Here is a 15,226-nt window from a genome sequence, read left to right as displayed (position 1 = left end):
GTGGCTACGGTGAGTACGCCTACGCCACGAGTATATAGAAATATAATGCCATCCCTGGACACGTGTTTCGAGGTAATTGCCTCTCGTCAGCAGGGAGCAGGTAGGTATGCGGGGTGCCGATGACTGCCATATATATAGGTAAAATACCTTCCAAGGCGCGCAGGTGCAGACACCGGGCTCGTCAGCCAAAGTCGCTCGAATGAGCTATTAGTAATTTACGTAAATGGGTCGCGACACTGCTCGTCATGCTGCAAATAACCCCAAAGGATTCTGGATAGTGTAGTGGCTACGGTGAGTACGCCTACGCCACGAGTATATAGAAATATAATGCCATCCCTGGACACGTGTTTCGAGGTAATTGCCTCTCGTCAGCAGGGAGCAGGTAGGTATGCGGGGTGCCGATGACTGCCATATATATAGGTAAAATACCTTCCAAGGCGCGCAGGTGCAGACACCGGGCTCGTCAGCCAAAGTCGCTCGAATGAGCTATTAGTAATTTACGTAAATGGGTCGCGACACTGCTCGTCATGCTGCAAATAACCCCAAAGGATTCTGGATAGTGTAGTGGCTACGGTGAGTACGCCTACGCCACAGTCCTGCTCCCTGCTGACGAGAGGCAACTACCTCGAAACACGTGTCCAGGGATGGCATTTATTATTACACTTTGTAGCATAGGTGTACTCGCCGCTGCTACTCTATCATCCAGAATCCTATGGGGCTACTTGCTAAAGACCAGCGGAGTGCGACCCACGTGAAAATAATGTTTGAAGCTCCCTGAGCGATTGGCTGACGAGCCTGGAGTCTGCACCCGCGCGCCGCCACGAAAGGTACTTAAACCTCATATTTTTTGGCAGTCTACGGCACCCCCCACACAGTCCTGCTCCCTGCTGACGAGAGGCAACTACCTCGAAACACGTGTCCAGGGATGGCATTTATTATTACACTTTGTAGCATAGGTGTACTCGCCGCTGCTACTCTATCATCCAGAATCCTATGGGGCTACTTGCTAAAGACCAGCGGAGTGCGACCCACGTGAAAATAATGTTTGAAGCTCCCTGAGCGATTGGCTGACGAGCCTGGAGTCTGCACCCGCGCGCCGCCACGAAAGGTACTTAAACCTCATATTTTTTGGCAGTCTACGGCACCCCCCACACAGTCCTGCTCCCTGCTGACGAGAGGCAACTACCTCGAAACACGTGTCCAGGGATGGCATTTATTATTACACTTTGTAGCATAGGTGTACTCGCCGCTGCTACTCTATCATCCAGAATCCTATGGGGCTACTTGCTAAAGACCAGCGGAGTGCGACCCACGTGAAAATAATGTTTGAAGCTCCCTGAGCGATTGGCTGACGAGCCTGGAGTCTGCACCCGCGCGCCGCCACGAAAGGTACTTAAACCTCATATTTTTTGGCAGTCTACGGCACCCCCCACACAGTCCTGCTCCCTGCTGACGAGAGGCAACTACCTCGAAACACGTGTCCAGGGATGGCATTTATTATTACACTTTGTAGCATAGGTGTACTCGCCGCTGCTACTCTATCATCCAGAATCCTATGGGGCTACTTGCTAAAGACCAGCGGAGTGCGACCCACGTGAAAATAATGTTTGAAGCTCCCTGAGCGATTGGCTGACGAGCCTGGAGTCTGCACCCGCGCGCCGCCACGAAAGGTACTTAAACCTCATATTTTTTGGCAGTCTACGGCACCCCCCACACAGTCCTGCTCCCTGCTGACGAGAGGCAACTACCTCGAAACACGTGTCCAGGGATGGCATTTATTATTACACTTTGTAGCATAGGTGTACTCGCCGCTGCTACTCTATCATCCAGAATCCTATGGGGCTACTTGCTAAAGACCAGCGGAGTGCGACCCACGTGAAAATAATGTTTGAAGCTCCCTGAGCGATTGGCTGACGAGCCTGGAGTCTGCACCCGCGCGCCGCCACGAAAGGTACTTAAACCTCATATTTTTTGGCAGTCTACGGCACCCCCCACACAGTCCTGCTCCCTGCTGACGAGAGGCAACTACCTCGAAACACGTGTCCAGGGATGGCATTTATTATTACACTTTGTAGCATAGGTGTACTCGCCGCTGCTACTCTATCATCCAGAATCCTATGGGGCTACTTGCTAAAGACCAGCGGAGTGCGACCCACGTGAAAATAATGTTTGAAGCTCCCTGAGCGATTGGCTGACGAGCCTGGAGTCTGCACCCGCGCGCCGCCACGAAAGGTACTTAAACCTCATATTTTTTGGCAGTCTACGGCACCCCCCACACAGTCCTGCTCCCTGCTGACGAGAGGCAACTACCTCGAAACACGTGTCCAGGGATGGCATTTATTATTACACTTTGTAGCATAGGTGTACTCGCCGCTGCTACTCTATCATCCAGAATCCTATGGGGCTACTTGCTAAAGACCAGCGGAGTGCGACCCACGTGAAAATAATGTTTGAAGCTCCCTGAGCGATTGGCTGACGAGCCTGGAGTCTGCACCCGCGCGCCGCCACGAAAGGTACTTAAACCTCATATTTTTTGGCAGTCTACGGCACCCCCCACACAGTCCTGCTCCCTGCTGACGAGAGGCAACTACCTCGAAACACGTGTCCAGGGATGGCATTTATTATTACACTTTGTAGCATAGGTGTACTCGCCGCTGCTACTCTATCATCCAGAATCCTATGGGGCTACTTGCTAAAGACCAGCGGAGTGCGACCCACGTGAAAATAATGTTTGAAGCTCCCTGAGCGATTGGCTGACGAGCCTGGAGTCTGCACCCGCGCGCCGCCACGAAAGGTACTTAAACCTCATATTTTTTGGCAGTCTACGGCACCCCCCACACAGTCCTGCTCCCTGCTGACGAGAGGCAACTACCTCGAAACACGTGTCCAGGGATGGCATTTATTATTACACTTTGTAGCATAGGTGTACTCGCCGCTGCTACTCTATCATCCAGAATCCTATGGGGCTACTTGCTAAAGACCAGCGGAGTGCGACCCACGTGAAAATAATGTTTGAAGCTCCCTGAGCGATTGGCTGACGAGCCTGGAGTCTGCACCCGCGCGCCGCCACGAAAGGTACTTAAACCTCATATTTTTTGGCAGTCTACGGCACCCCCCACACAGTCCTGCTCCCTGCTGACGAGAGGCAACTACCTCGAAACACGTGTCCAGGGATGGCATTTATTATTACACTTTGTAGCATAGGTGTACTCGCCGCTGCTACTCTATCATCCAGAATCCTATGGGGCTACTTGCTAAAGACCAGCGGAGTGCGACCCACGTGAAAATAATGTTTGAAGCTCCCTGAGCGATTGGCTGACGAGCCTGGAGTCTGCACCCGCGCGCCGCCACGAAAGGTACTTAAACCTCATATTTTTTGGCAGTCTACGGCACCCCCCACACAGTCCTGCTCCCTGCTGACGAGAGGCAACTACCTCGAAACACGTGTCCAGGGATGGCATTTATTATTACACTTTGTAGCATAGGTGTACTCGCCGCTGCTACTCTATCATCCAGAATCCTATGGGGCTACTTGCTAAAGACCAGCGGAGTGCGACCCACGTGAAAATAATGTTTGAAGCTCCCTGAGCGATTGGCTGACGAGCCTGGAGTCTGCACCCGCGCGCCGCCACGAAAGGTACTTAAACCTCATATTTTTTGGCAGTCTACGGCACCCCCCACACAGTCCTGCTCCCTGCTGACGAGAGGCAACTACCTCGAAACACGTGTCCAGGGATGGCATTTATTATTACACTTTGTAGCATAGGTGTACTCGCCGCTGCTACTCTATCATCCAGAATCCTATGGGGCTACTTGCTAAAGACCAGCGGAGTGCGACCCACGTGAAAATAATGTTTGAAGCTCCCTGAGCGATTGGCTGACGAGCCTGGAGTCTGCACCCGCGCGCCGCCACGAAAGGTACTTAAACCTCATATTTTTTGGCAGTCTACGGCACCCCCCACACAGTCCTGCTCCCTGCTGACGAGAGGCAACTACCTCGAAACACGTGTCCAGGGATGGCATTTATTATTACACTTTGTAGCATAGGTGTACTCGCCGCTGCTACTCTATCATCCAGAATCCTATGGGGCTACTTGCTAAAGACCAGCGGAGTGCGACCCACGTGAAAATAATGTTTGAAGCTCCCTGAGCGATTGGCTGACGAGCCTGGAGTCTGCACCCGCGCGCCGCCACGAAAGGTACTTAAACCTCATATTTTTTGGCAGTCTACGGCACCCCCCACACAGTCCTGCTCCCTGCTGACGAGAGGCAACTACCTCGAAACACGTGTCCAGGGATGGCATTTATTATTACACTTTGTAGCATAGGTGTACTCGCCGCTGCTACTCTATCATCCAGAATCCTATGGGGCTACTTGCTAAAGACCAGCGGAGTGCGACCCACGTGAAAATAATGTTTGAAGCTCCCTGAGCGATTGGCTGACGAGCCTGGAGTCTGCACCCGCGCGCCGCCACGAAAGGTACTTAAACCTCATATTTTTTGGCAGTCTACGGCACCCCCCACACAGTCCTGCTCCCTGCTGACGAGAGGCAACTACCTCGAAACACGTGTCCAGGGATGGCATTTATTATTACACTTTGTAGCATAGGTGTACTCGCCGCTGCTACTCTATCATCCAGAATCCTATGGGGCTACTTGCTAAAGACCAGCGGAGTGCGACCCACGTGAAAATAATGTTTGAAGCTCCCTGAGCGATTGGCTGACGAGCCTGGAGTCTGCACCCGCGCGCCGCCACGAAAGGTACTTAAACCTCATATTTTTTGGCAGTCTACGGCACCCCCCACACAGTCCTGCTCCCTGCTGACGAGAGGCAACTACCTCGAAACACGTGTCCAGGGATGGCATTTATTATTACACTTTGTAGCATAGGTGTACTCGCCGCTGCTACTCTATCATCCAGAATCCTATGGGGCTACTTGCTAAAGACCAGCGGAGTGCGACCCACGTGAAAATAATGTTTGAAGCTCCCTGAGCGATTGGCTGACGAGCCTGGAGTCTGCACCCGCGCGCCGCCACGAAAGGTACTTAAACCTCATATTTTTTGGCAGTCTACGGCACCCCCCACACAGTCCTGCTCCCTGCTGACGAGAGGCAACTACCTCGAAACACGTGTCCAGGGATGGCATTTATTATTACACTTTGTAGCATAGGTGTACTCGCCGCTGCTACTCTATCATCCAGAATCCTATGGGGCTACTTGCTAAAGACCAGCGGAGTGCGACCCACGTGAAAATAATGTTTGAAGCTCCCTGAGCGATTGGCTGACGAGCCTGGAGTCTGCACCCGCGCGCCGCCACGAAAGGTACTTAAACCTCATATTTTTTGGCAGTCTACGGCACCCCCCACACAGTCCTGCTCCCTGCTGACGAGAGGCAACTACCTCGAAACACGTGTCCAGGGATGGCATTTATTATTACACTTTGTAGCATAGGTGTACTCGCCGCTGCTACTCTATCATCCAGAATCCTATGGGGCTACTTGCTAAAGACCAGCGGAGTGCGACCCACGTGAAAATAATGTTTGAAGCTCCCTGAGCGATTGGCTGACGAGCCTGGAGTCTGCACCCGCGCGCCGCCACGAAAGGTACTTAAACCTCATATTTTTTGGCAGTCTACGGCACCCCCCACACAGTCCTGCTCCCTGCTGACGAGAGGCAACTACCTCGAAACACGTGTCCAGGGATGGCATTTATTATTACACTTTGTAGCATAGGTGTACTCGCCGCTGCTACTCTATCATCCAGAATCCTATGGGGCTACTTGCTAAAGACCAGCGGAGTGCGACCCACGTGAAAATAATGTTTGAAGCTCCCTGAGCGATTGGCTGACGAGCCTGGAGTCTGCACCCGCGCGCCGCCACGAAAGGTACTTAAACCTCATATTTTTTGGCAGTCTACGGCACCCCCCACACAGTCCTGCTCCCTGCTGACGAGAGGCAACTACCTCGAAACACGTGTCCAGGGATGGCATTTATTATTACACTTTGTAGCATAGGTGTACTCGCCGCTGCTACTCTATCATCCAGAATCCTATGGGGCTACTTGCTAAAGACCAGCGGAGTGCGACCCACGTGAAAATAATGTTTGAAGCTCCCTGAGCGATTGGCTGACGAGCCTGGAGTCTGCACCCGCGCGCCGCCACGAAAGGTACTTAAACCTCATATTTTTTGGCAGTCTACGGCACCCCCCACACAGTCCTGCTCCCTGCTGACGAGAGGCAACTACCTCGAAACACGTGTCCAGGGATGGCATTTATTATTACACTTTGTAGCATAGGTGTACTCGCCGCTGCTACTCTATCATCCAGAATCCTATGGGGCTACTTGCTAAAGACCAGCGGAGTGCGACCCACGTGAAAATAATGTTTGAAGCTCCCTGAGCGATTGGCTGACGAGCCTGGAGTCTGCACCCGCGCGCCGCCACGAAAGGTACTTAAACCTCATATTTTTTGGCAGTCTACGGCACCCCCCACACAGTCCTGCTCCCTGCTGACGAGAGGCAACTACCTCGAAACACGTGTCCAGGGATGGCATTTATTATTACACTTTGTAGCATAGGTGTACTCGCCGCTGCTACTCTATCATCCAGAATCCTATGGGGCTACTTGCTAAAGACCAGCGGAGTGCGACCCACGTGAAAATAATGTTTGAAGCTCCCTGAGCGATTGGCTGACGAGCCTGGAGTCTGCACCCGCGCGCCGCCACGAAAGGTACTTAAACCTCATATTTTTTGGCAGTCTACGGCACCCCCCACACAGTCCTGCTCCCTGCTGACGAGAGGCAACTACCTCGAAACACGTGTCCAGGGATGGCATTTATTATTACACTTTGTAGCATAGGTGTACTCGCCGCTGCTACTCTATCATCCAGAATCCTATGGGGCTACTTGCTAAAGACCAGCGGAGTGCGACCCACGTGAAAATAATGTTTGAAGCTCCCTGAGCGATTGGCTGACGAGCCTGGAGTCTGCACCCGCGCGCCGCCACGAAAGGTACTTAAACCTCATATTTTTTGGCAGTCTACGGCACCCCCCACACAGTCCTGCTCCCTGCTGACGAGAGGCAACTACCTCGAAACACGTGTCCAGGGATGGCATTTATTATTACACTTTGTAGCATAGGTGTACTCGCCGCTGCTACTCTATCATCCAGAATCCTATGGGGCTACTTGCTAAAGACCAGCGGAGTGCGACCCACGTGAAAATAATGTTTGAAGCTCCCTGAGCGATTGGCTGACGAGCCTGGAGTCTGCACCCGCGCGCCGCCACGAAAGGTACTTAAACCTCATATTTTTTGGCAGTCTACGGCACCCCCCACACAGTCCTGCTCCCTGCTGACGAGAGGCAACTACCTCGAAACACGTGTCCAGGGATGGCATTTATTATTACACTTTGTAGCATAGGTGTACTCGCCGCTGCTACTCTATCATCCAGAATCCTATGGGGCTACTTGCTAAAGACCAGCGGAGTGCGACCCACGTGAAAATAATGTTTGAAGCTCCCTGAGCGATTGGCTGACGAGCCTGGAGTCTGCACCCGCGCGCCGCCACGAAAGGTACTTAAACCTCATATTTTTTGGCAGTCTACGGCACCCCCCACACAGTCCTGCTCCCTGCTGACGAGAGGCAACTACCTCGAAACACGTGTCCAGGGATGGCATTTATTATTACACTTTGTAGCATAGGTGTACTCGCCGCTGCTACTCTATCATCCAGAATCCTATGGGGCTACTTGCTAAAGACCAGCGGAGTGCGACCCACGTGAAAATAATGTTTGAAGCTCCCTGAGCGATTGGCTGACGAGCCTGGAGTCTGCACCCGCGCGCCGCCACGAAAGGTACTTAAACCTCATATTTTTTGGCAGTCTACGGCACCCCCCACACAGTCCTGCTCCCTGCTGACGAGAGGCAACTACCTCGAAACACGTGTCCAGGGATGGCATTTATTATTACACTTTGTAGCATAGGTGTACTCGCCGCTGCTACTCTATCATCCAGAATCCTATGGGGCTACTTGCTAAAGACCAGCGGAGTGCGACCCACGTGAAAATAATGTTTGAAGCTCCCTGAGCGATTGGCTGACGAGCCTGGAGTCTGCACCCGCGCGCCGCCACGAAAGGTACTTAAACCTCATATTTTTTGGCAGTCTACGGCACCCCCCACACAGTCCTGCTCCCTGCTGACGAGAGGCAACTACCTCGAAACACGTGTCCAGGGATGGCATTTATTATTACACTTTGTAGCATAGGTGTACTCGCCGCTGCTACTCTATCATCCAGAATCCTATGGGGCTACTTGCTAAAGACCAGCGGAGTGCGACCCACGTGAAAATAATGTTTGAAGCTCCCTGAGCGATTGGCTGACGAGCCTGGAGTCTGCACCCGCGCGCCGCCACGAAAGGTACTTAAACCTCATATTTTTTGGCAGTCTACGGCACCCCCCACACAGTCCTGCTCCCTGCTGACGAGAGGCAACTACCTCGAAACACGTGTCCAGGGATGGCATTTATTATTACACTTTGTAGCATAGGTGTACTCGCCGCTGCTACTCTATCATCCAGAATCCTATGGGGCTACTTGCTAAAGACCAGCGGAGTGCGACCCACGTGAAAATAATGTTTGAAGCTCCCTGAGCGATTGGCTGACGAGCCTGGAGTCTGCACCCGCGCGCCGCCACGAAAGGTACTTAAACCTCATATTTTTTGGCAGTCTACGGCACCCCCCACACAGTCCTGCTCCCTGCTGACGAGAGGCAACTACCTCGAAACACGTGTCCAGGGATGGCATTTATTATTACACTTTGTAGCATAGGTGTACTCGCCGCTGCTACTCTATCATCCAGAATCCTATGGGGCTACTTGCTAAAGACCAGCGGAGTGCGACCCACGTGAAAATAATGTTTGAAGCTCCCTGAGCGATTGGCTGACGAGCCTGGAGTCTGCACCCGCGCGCCGCCACGAAAGGTACTTAAACCTCATATTTTTTGGCAGTCTACGGCACCCCCCACACAGTCCTGCTCCCTGCTGACGAGAGGCAACTACCTCGAAACACGTGTCCAGGGATGGCATTTATTATTACACTTTGTAGCATAGGTGTACTCGCCGCTGCTACTCTATCATCCAGAATCCTATGGGGCTACTTGCTAAAGACCAGCGGAGTGCGACCCACGTGAAAATAATGTTTGAAGCTCCCTGAGCGATTGGCTGACGAGCCTGGAGTCTGCACCCGCGCGCCGCCACGAAAGGTACTTAAACCTCATATTTTTTGGCAGTCTACGGCACCCCCCACACAGTCCTGCTCCCTGCTGACGAGAGGCAACTACCTCGAAACACGTGTCCAGGGATGGCATTTATTATTACACTTTGTAGCATAGGTGTACTCGCCGCTGCTACTCTATCATCCAGAATCCTATGGGGCTACTTGCTAAAGACCAGCGGAGTGCGACCCACGTGAAAATAATGTTTGAAGCTCCCTGAGCGATTGGCTGACGAGCCTGGAGTCTGCACCCGCGCGCCGCCACGAAAGGTACTTAAACCTCATATTTTTTGGCAGTCTACGGCACCCCCCACACAGTCCTGCTCCCTGCTGACGAGAGGCAACTACCTCGAAACACGTGTCCAGGGATGGCATTTATTATTACACTTTGTAGCATAGGTGTACTCGCCGCTGCTACTCTATCATCCAGAATCCTATGGGGCTACTTGCTAAAGACCAGCGGAGTGCGACCCACGTGAAAATAATGTTTGAAGCTCCCTGAGCGATTGGCTGACGAGCCTGGAGTCTGCACCCGCGCGCCGCCACGAAAGGTACTTAAACCTCATATTTTTTGGCAGTCTACGGCACCCCCCACACAGTCCTGCTCCCTGCTGACGAGAGGCAACTACCTCGAAACACGTGTCCAGGGATGGCATTTATTATTACACTTTGTAGCATAGGTGTACTCGCCGCTGCTACTCTATCATCCAGAATCCTATGGGGCTACTTGCTAAAGACCAGCGGAGTGCGACCCACGTGAAAATAATGTTTGAAGCTCCCTGAGCGATTGGCTGACGAGCCTGGAGTCTGCACCCGCGCGCCGCCACGAAAGGTACTTAAACCTCATATTTTTTGGCAGTCTACGGCACCCCCCACACAGTCCTGCTCCCTGCTGACGAGAGGCAACTACCTCGAAACACGTGTCCAGGGATGGCATTTATTATTACACTTTGTAGCATAGGTGTACTCGCCGCTGCTACTCTATCATCCAGAATCCTATGGGGCTACTTGCTAAAGACCAGCGGAGTGCGACCCACGTGAAAATAATGTTTGAAGCTCCCTGAGCGATTGGCTGACGAGCCTGGAGTCTGCACCCGCGCGCCGCCACGAAAGGTACTTAAACCTCATATTTTTTGGCAGTCTACGGCACCCCCCACACAGTCCTGCTCCCTGCTGACGAGAGGCAACTACCTCGAAACACGTGTCCAGGGATGGCATTTATTATTACACTTTGTAGCATAGGTGTACTCGCCGCTGCTACTCTATCATCCAGAATCCTATGGGGCTACTTGCTAAAGACCAGCGGAGTGCGACCCACGTGAAAATAATGTTTGAAGCTCCCTGAGCGATTGGCTGACGAGCCTGGAGTCTGCACCCGCGCGCCGCCACGAAAGGTACTTAAACCTCATATTTTTTGGCAGTCTACGGCACCCCCCACACAGTCCTGCTCCCTGCTGACGAGAGGCAACTACCTCGAAACACGTGTCCAGGGATGGCATTTATTATTACACTTTGTAGCATAGGTGTACTCGCCGCTGCTACTCTATCATCCAGAATCCTATGGGGCTACTTGCTAAAGACCAGCGGAGTGCGACCCACGTGAAAATAATGTTTGAAGCTCCCTGAGCGATTGGCTGACGAGCCTGGAGTCTGCACCCGCGCGCCGCCACGAAAGGTACTTAAACCTCATATTTTTTGGCAGTCTACGGCACCCCCCACACAGTCCTGCTCCCTGCTGACGAGAGGCAACTACCTCGAAACACGTGTCCAGGGATGGCATTTATTATTACACTTTGTAGCATAGGTGTACTCGCCGCTGCTACTCTATCATCCAGAATCCTATGGGGCTACTTGCTAAAGACCAGCGGAGTGCGACCCACGTGAAAATAATGTTTGAAGCTCCCTGAGCGATTGGCTGACGAGCCTGGAGTCTGCACCCGCGCGCCGCCACGAAAGGTACTTAAACCTCATATTTTTTGGCAGTCTACGGCACCCCCCACACAGTCCTGCTCCCTGCTGACGAGAGGCAACTACCTCGAAACACGTGTCCAGGGATGGCATTTATTATTACACTTTGTAGCATAGGTGTACTCGCCGCTGCTACTCTATCATCCAGAATCCTATGGGGCTACTTGCTAAAGACCAGCGGAGTGCGACCCACGTGAAAATAATGTTTGAAGCTCCCTGAGCGATTGGCTGACGAGCCTGGAGTCTGCACCCGCGCGCCGCCACGAAAGGTACTTAAACCTCATATTTTTTGGCAGTCTACGGCACCCCCCACACAGTCCTGCTCCCTGCTGACGAGAGGCAACTACCTCGAAACACGTGTCCAGGGATGGCATTTATTATTACACTTTGTAGCATAGGTGTACTCGCCGCTGCTACTCTATCATCCAGAATCCTATGGGGCTACTTGCTAAAGACCAGCGGAGTGCGACCCACGTGAAAATAAAGCCTTTTGTTCTGTGTTCCTTTCCCAGACTGAGTGGCCCATCCCTTTGTTTTGCTATGCTACTCTCGGGGGGGGGCGGGGAGGGGGGGGGGGGCGTCGCATCAGATCTCCAGCCTTCAGAAATGGGCCCCTGCCTTGCACAAGTACCTTCAGTTTGGCTGGACACAGCAGCATATACTGCAGTTACCAGTCACAGAGCTTCTGTTTTACCCCCAGAAAGGTTTTCCACTGTTCCTGAACCTGCTTGGTATAGTCGAGGTATATAGTGATTTTAGTGTTTTCATAGCAGATATTCTGATTCTCTCTAGCTGCCTGGAGGATACGGGGGCACCAAAGCCCTTTGCGCCCTTTCCACTAAGAACAGTTCTGATAAGCCACGCGGACATAACTGAGTGCGTATCCAGTGCACCAGAAATTGCTCTGCCCTGCCCTCCTCAACCCCAGGTCTCTTATGTTACTGCCCCTTGCTCGCCATCCTCATCCTAGGCCCGACGTTCAAGGGCCCTTGTGGCCATGGTCATCAGGGCCGCCTGCTGTTTAAGGGTTGCCACTTCTCCTTTTAAGTCCATTATGTCCCCCTCTGCTATGGATTCTTTGTCTGCAACTTTTCTGCTCTCAGTAGGTTCATGTCAATAGACACGGTCTCGATTTGGTTTTCCAGTGCCTTCCTGGAGCCCTGGGTGGCCGCCAAGATCTCCACATGTGTTGGTTCTTCACTTGCGTCATCTTCTCCCTCAATCCCCAGCACCCTTTTGTCTCATTCACATTGCAGCGGGTGACGTGGGTTAGTATGCTGCATGATCGTGTTGGCTCCAGCAGAGCCAGCCGCCTTGTCCTTGCCCATCTTGCTCGCACCAGCCAGGCAACCCCATTGCCCTTGTCGCTGTCCACGCAGGCCGCCCCACTCCTCCCGACAACCGGGGACTCCTGTGTCATCGACAATCTGCACCATGTAGGTTCGCTTTACTATTCCCTCAGAGGGGGACATCCCCACTCCAACACCCCAGTCTCCATGGCCTCCCTCAGTAGTCTGCAGCTGTGGGGCCAACCCTCGTTCGGTTCGTCGATTATTCCGTAGGGTCAGCCCGGTTATTTTTTTTCCAGTATTATTGCGCAGGGTCTCGTGCTGCATCCAAACAGAAGTCCGACCCTCGGATCCCGTAGGATGCTTCACCCTCAGCTCAGCTCGGCAGTTAATAGTGTCCCAATTTGCCGCTCATATACCAGGTGCCCCCAGGAGACTGACAGCAGCGGATCTTCCTCTCCTGCGCTCTCTCTCCAGGCCTGAAGTCAGGCAGAGTCAAGAACACAAAGCCAACACCCCTCCACCCCCCTTACCACAATGATCCAGATGTCACGTCCGGGTGTGTGTGTGCCTTCTCGCAACCCCGTAGCCAGTTCAGGGCAGGCCTCACCCAGGATCACCGGGGAATCTTCAGCCGGGCCTTGTTCCCTCTGTGTGCATCACCCAGGCCCCAGCATCTGCCATCTTCTATCCGTGGGCCCACGGCCTCGGTTGCCTCGAGCCAAGAGTTGCCACTTCTATGAGTTCTGCACAAAACAGAAAACCTAGAAGTTACAAAACGCCATTTCAGATTGTTTATGTGCAGGAAGGGACACCTTTCTGCATATAAACAGTCCTTCCCCCTCAATGCAGGCGCAAGACTGCTAAATTTAGCGTCAGCGCAGGGTGAAACGCAGTGCTGCACCGTATTCTTGTAAATACAGTGCAGCCCTGAATTTCAGAAGTGGCAGAACGAAGCGTTAAGCCAACAAGGCTAACGCCGCGCTCTGTTGCTTCTTTTGTAAATATGCCCATAAGTGTTCTGGGATGTCTTAACACATGTGGAAATAGTCCACCTTTATGACATTCATAGATGATAATGCAGAATTAGGATTACAAGTAAGTAACATTTATTTGCCTGAATTTATACTTTCATTTGTAGCCACTCTCGGTGGGTAGACAAATCCAGACATAGGGAGCAGTTCACAAGAGTAAAGCAAATGTTAAATTACAAAGGTTTTGCAACCATTTGTGGGCCAAGACAAACTCCTTGAGAATTTGTTTACATTTGAACTCAAAAGTTATGAATTCATAATGCAAAGATATTGGCTTTCAAGTCTTAGGATATCTCAACTGACAGTTATTTTCTGTTTCTACAGTGGTGACGAAACTGGTAAATCGAGGCTACCAACCACATTTGGAAGATTTTCTGCTCCGAATGAACTTCAATAACTACTATAAAGAATAACTGAACCCTATTTAGCGCAATCCTGACTACAGTTATCTGTAAATCTGTATGTTGTATATGTTTCAATTGTAAATAAAGTGTAAATATTTTTTTCACAGAAATAAATGTGCATAAGCATTGACAGAAAGGTTATTCACTCTTCATAAGATTGAAATAATAAATTATATGTAAAAGTCAAACTTTAGAAAGAAGGAAATATTTAACTACACTAAATAGAAAACCCATGTCCTGAAAGAATCTCATATTCCTCTGTATTGTTCAGTGTTCCAGTCTTCTGATGTTTTTATAGCTGTAGCAGTTGTTTTATTTTTCCCATCTTCCACACACTCAGACTTCTATTTGGAGTATGATGCTTTTTGAGGTCCACCAGTCTACTGGCATCTTCCACTTTTACATTCCTTTGTAAGAAGATACTCAGTGGAGCACTTTAAGTTCTATCACCCAATTACATCAGAGACTAATAAAGTTCTGACGTTTCCCGGCTTGGCTATGCCTCTGAGAGATCATTTCCCACTCCATTTGCAGTTGGAAACTTGGCGCAGTGGCGCAGCTCAGGGTTTTGAGTATTTGGGGAATGTTTCCAGATTTCTCGACTCTGTAGAAGAGTCCACCAGAGCTACAACCTTGTCTCCAGTGCAAACACCCTTTACTCCGAACACTGCCATTTGCTCCATCATTTCTTCCTTCTTTCTCTTCATGGCAACCAAACTAGTCTGCTCAGCTTCTGATTTCTGTGGTAAGGGATCTGAGAATTCTGCCTTCTCCTAAGGCCTTCTGTTTAACACCTCAGATTCTGCAATGCTTAGTTTTTGTGTAATTGCCTTATGAGATTTAAATTGCATAATGGGTCTTGTTTTATCCTTACTCCTATCTCTTGGTCTTTAACCATTCTAAACATTGGCCCACCTAATGGGAGGTGATTCAAACACTTGATTCAGAGCGCGGAGTGCTGTTACCATGTAAGTTCCCTATTATACTCTTATTTCAGGAATTAACCCCACATCAGCACCTGTGTTTCAGTGTGTTTGTTTTAAGCTGTACAGGTCATGCCAGTTATCGTTTATAGCAGCTGACATGAATAACCTTAGCATTTCTTTCCTTCAGGTGCAAGCCTGAGTTCTTAGTGCTACCTTACTTACAAGATCCCTATAGAAAGTTTGCCTAAAAATGCAAAGGTGGACACAGCTATTGACACTAACTTTGAGGTGGGATCAGGCTTATCCTACGCAAAATGCATTGCAAACTTGCATTTGG

At 51.1% G+C, this 15,226-nt stretch overlaps 1 protein-coding gene across 1 annotated transcript in view; it reads left to right on the top strand.

Moving 5' to 3' along the window:
* TUBGCP6 (tubulin gamma complex component 6) overlaps positions 1 to 14,077 on the top strand; it is a 492,321-nt gene extending 478,244 nt beyond the window's left edge. The window contains exon 26 of the mRNA XM_085653952.1: positions 13,884 to 14,077. Within this exon, the coding sequence (XP_085510078.1) occupies positions 13,884 to 13,972 (89 nt within the window). The 3' untranslated portion in view covers positions 13,973 to 14,077. The remainder of the gene's footprint in view (positions 1 to 13,883) is intronic.
* The last annotated feature ends 1,149 nt before the right edge of the window (positions 14,078 to 15,226 follow it).

The sequence above is a fragment of the Triturus cristatus genome, chromosome 4_1 (assembly GCF_964204655.1).
Source record: "Triturus cristatus chromosome 4_1, aTriCri1.1, whole genome shotgun sequence".
In the NCBI taxonomy this organism is placed as follows: domain Eukaryota; kingdom Metazoa; phylum Chordata; class Amphibia; order Caudata; family Salamandridae; genus Triturus; species Triturus cristatus.
This window is presented reverse-complemented; position numbering and strand designations above follow the sequence as displayed.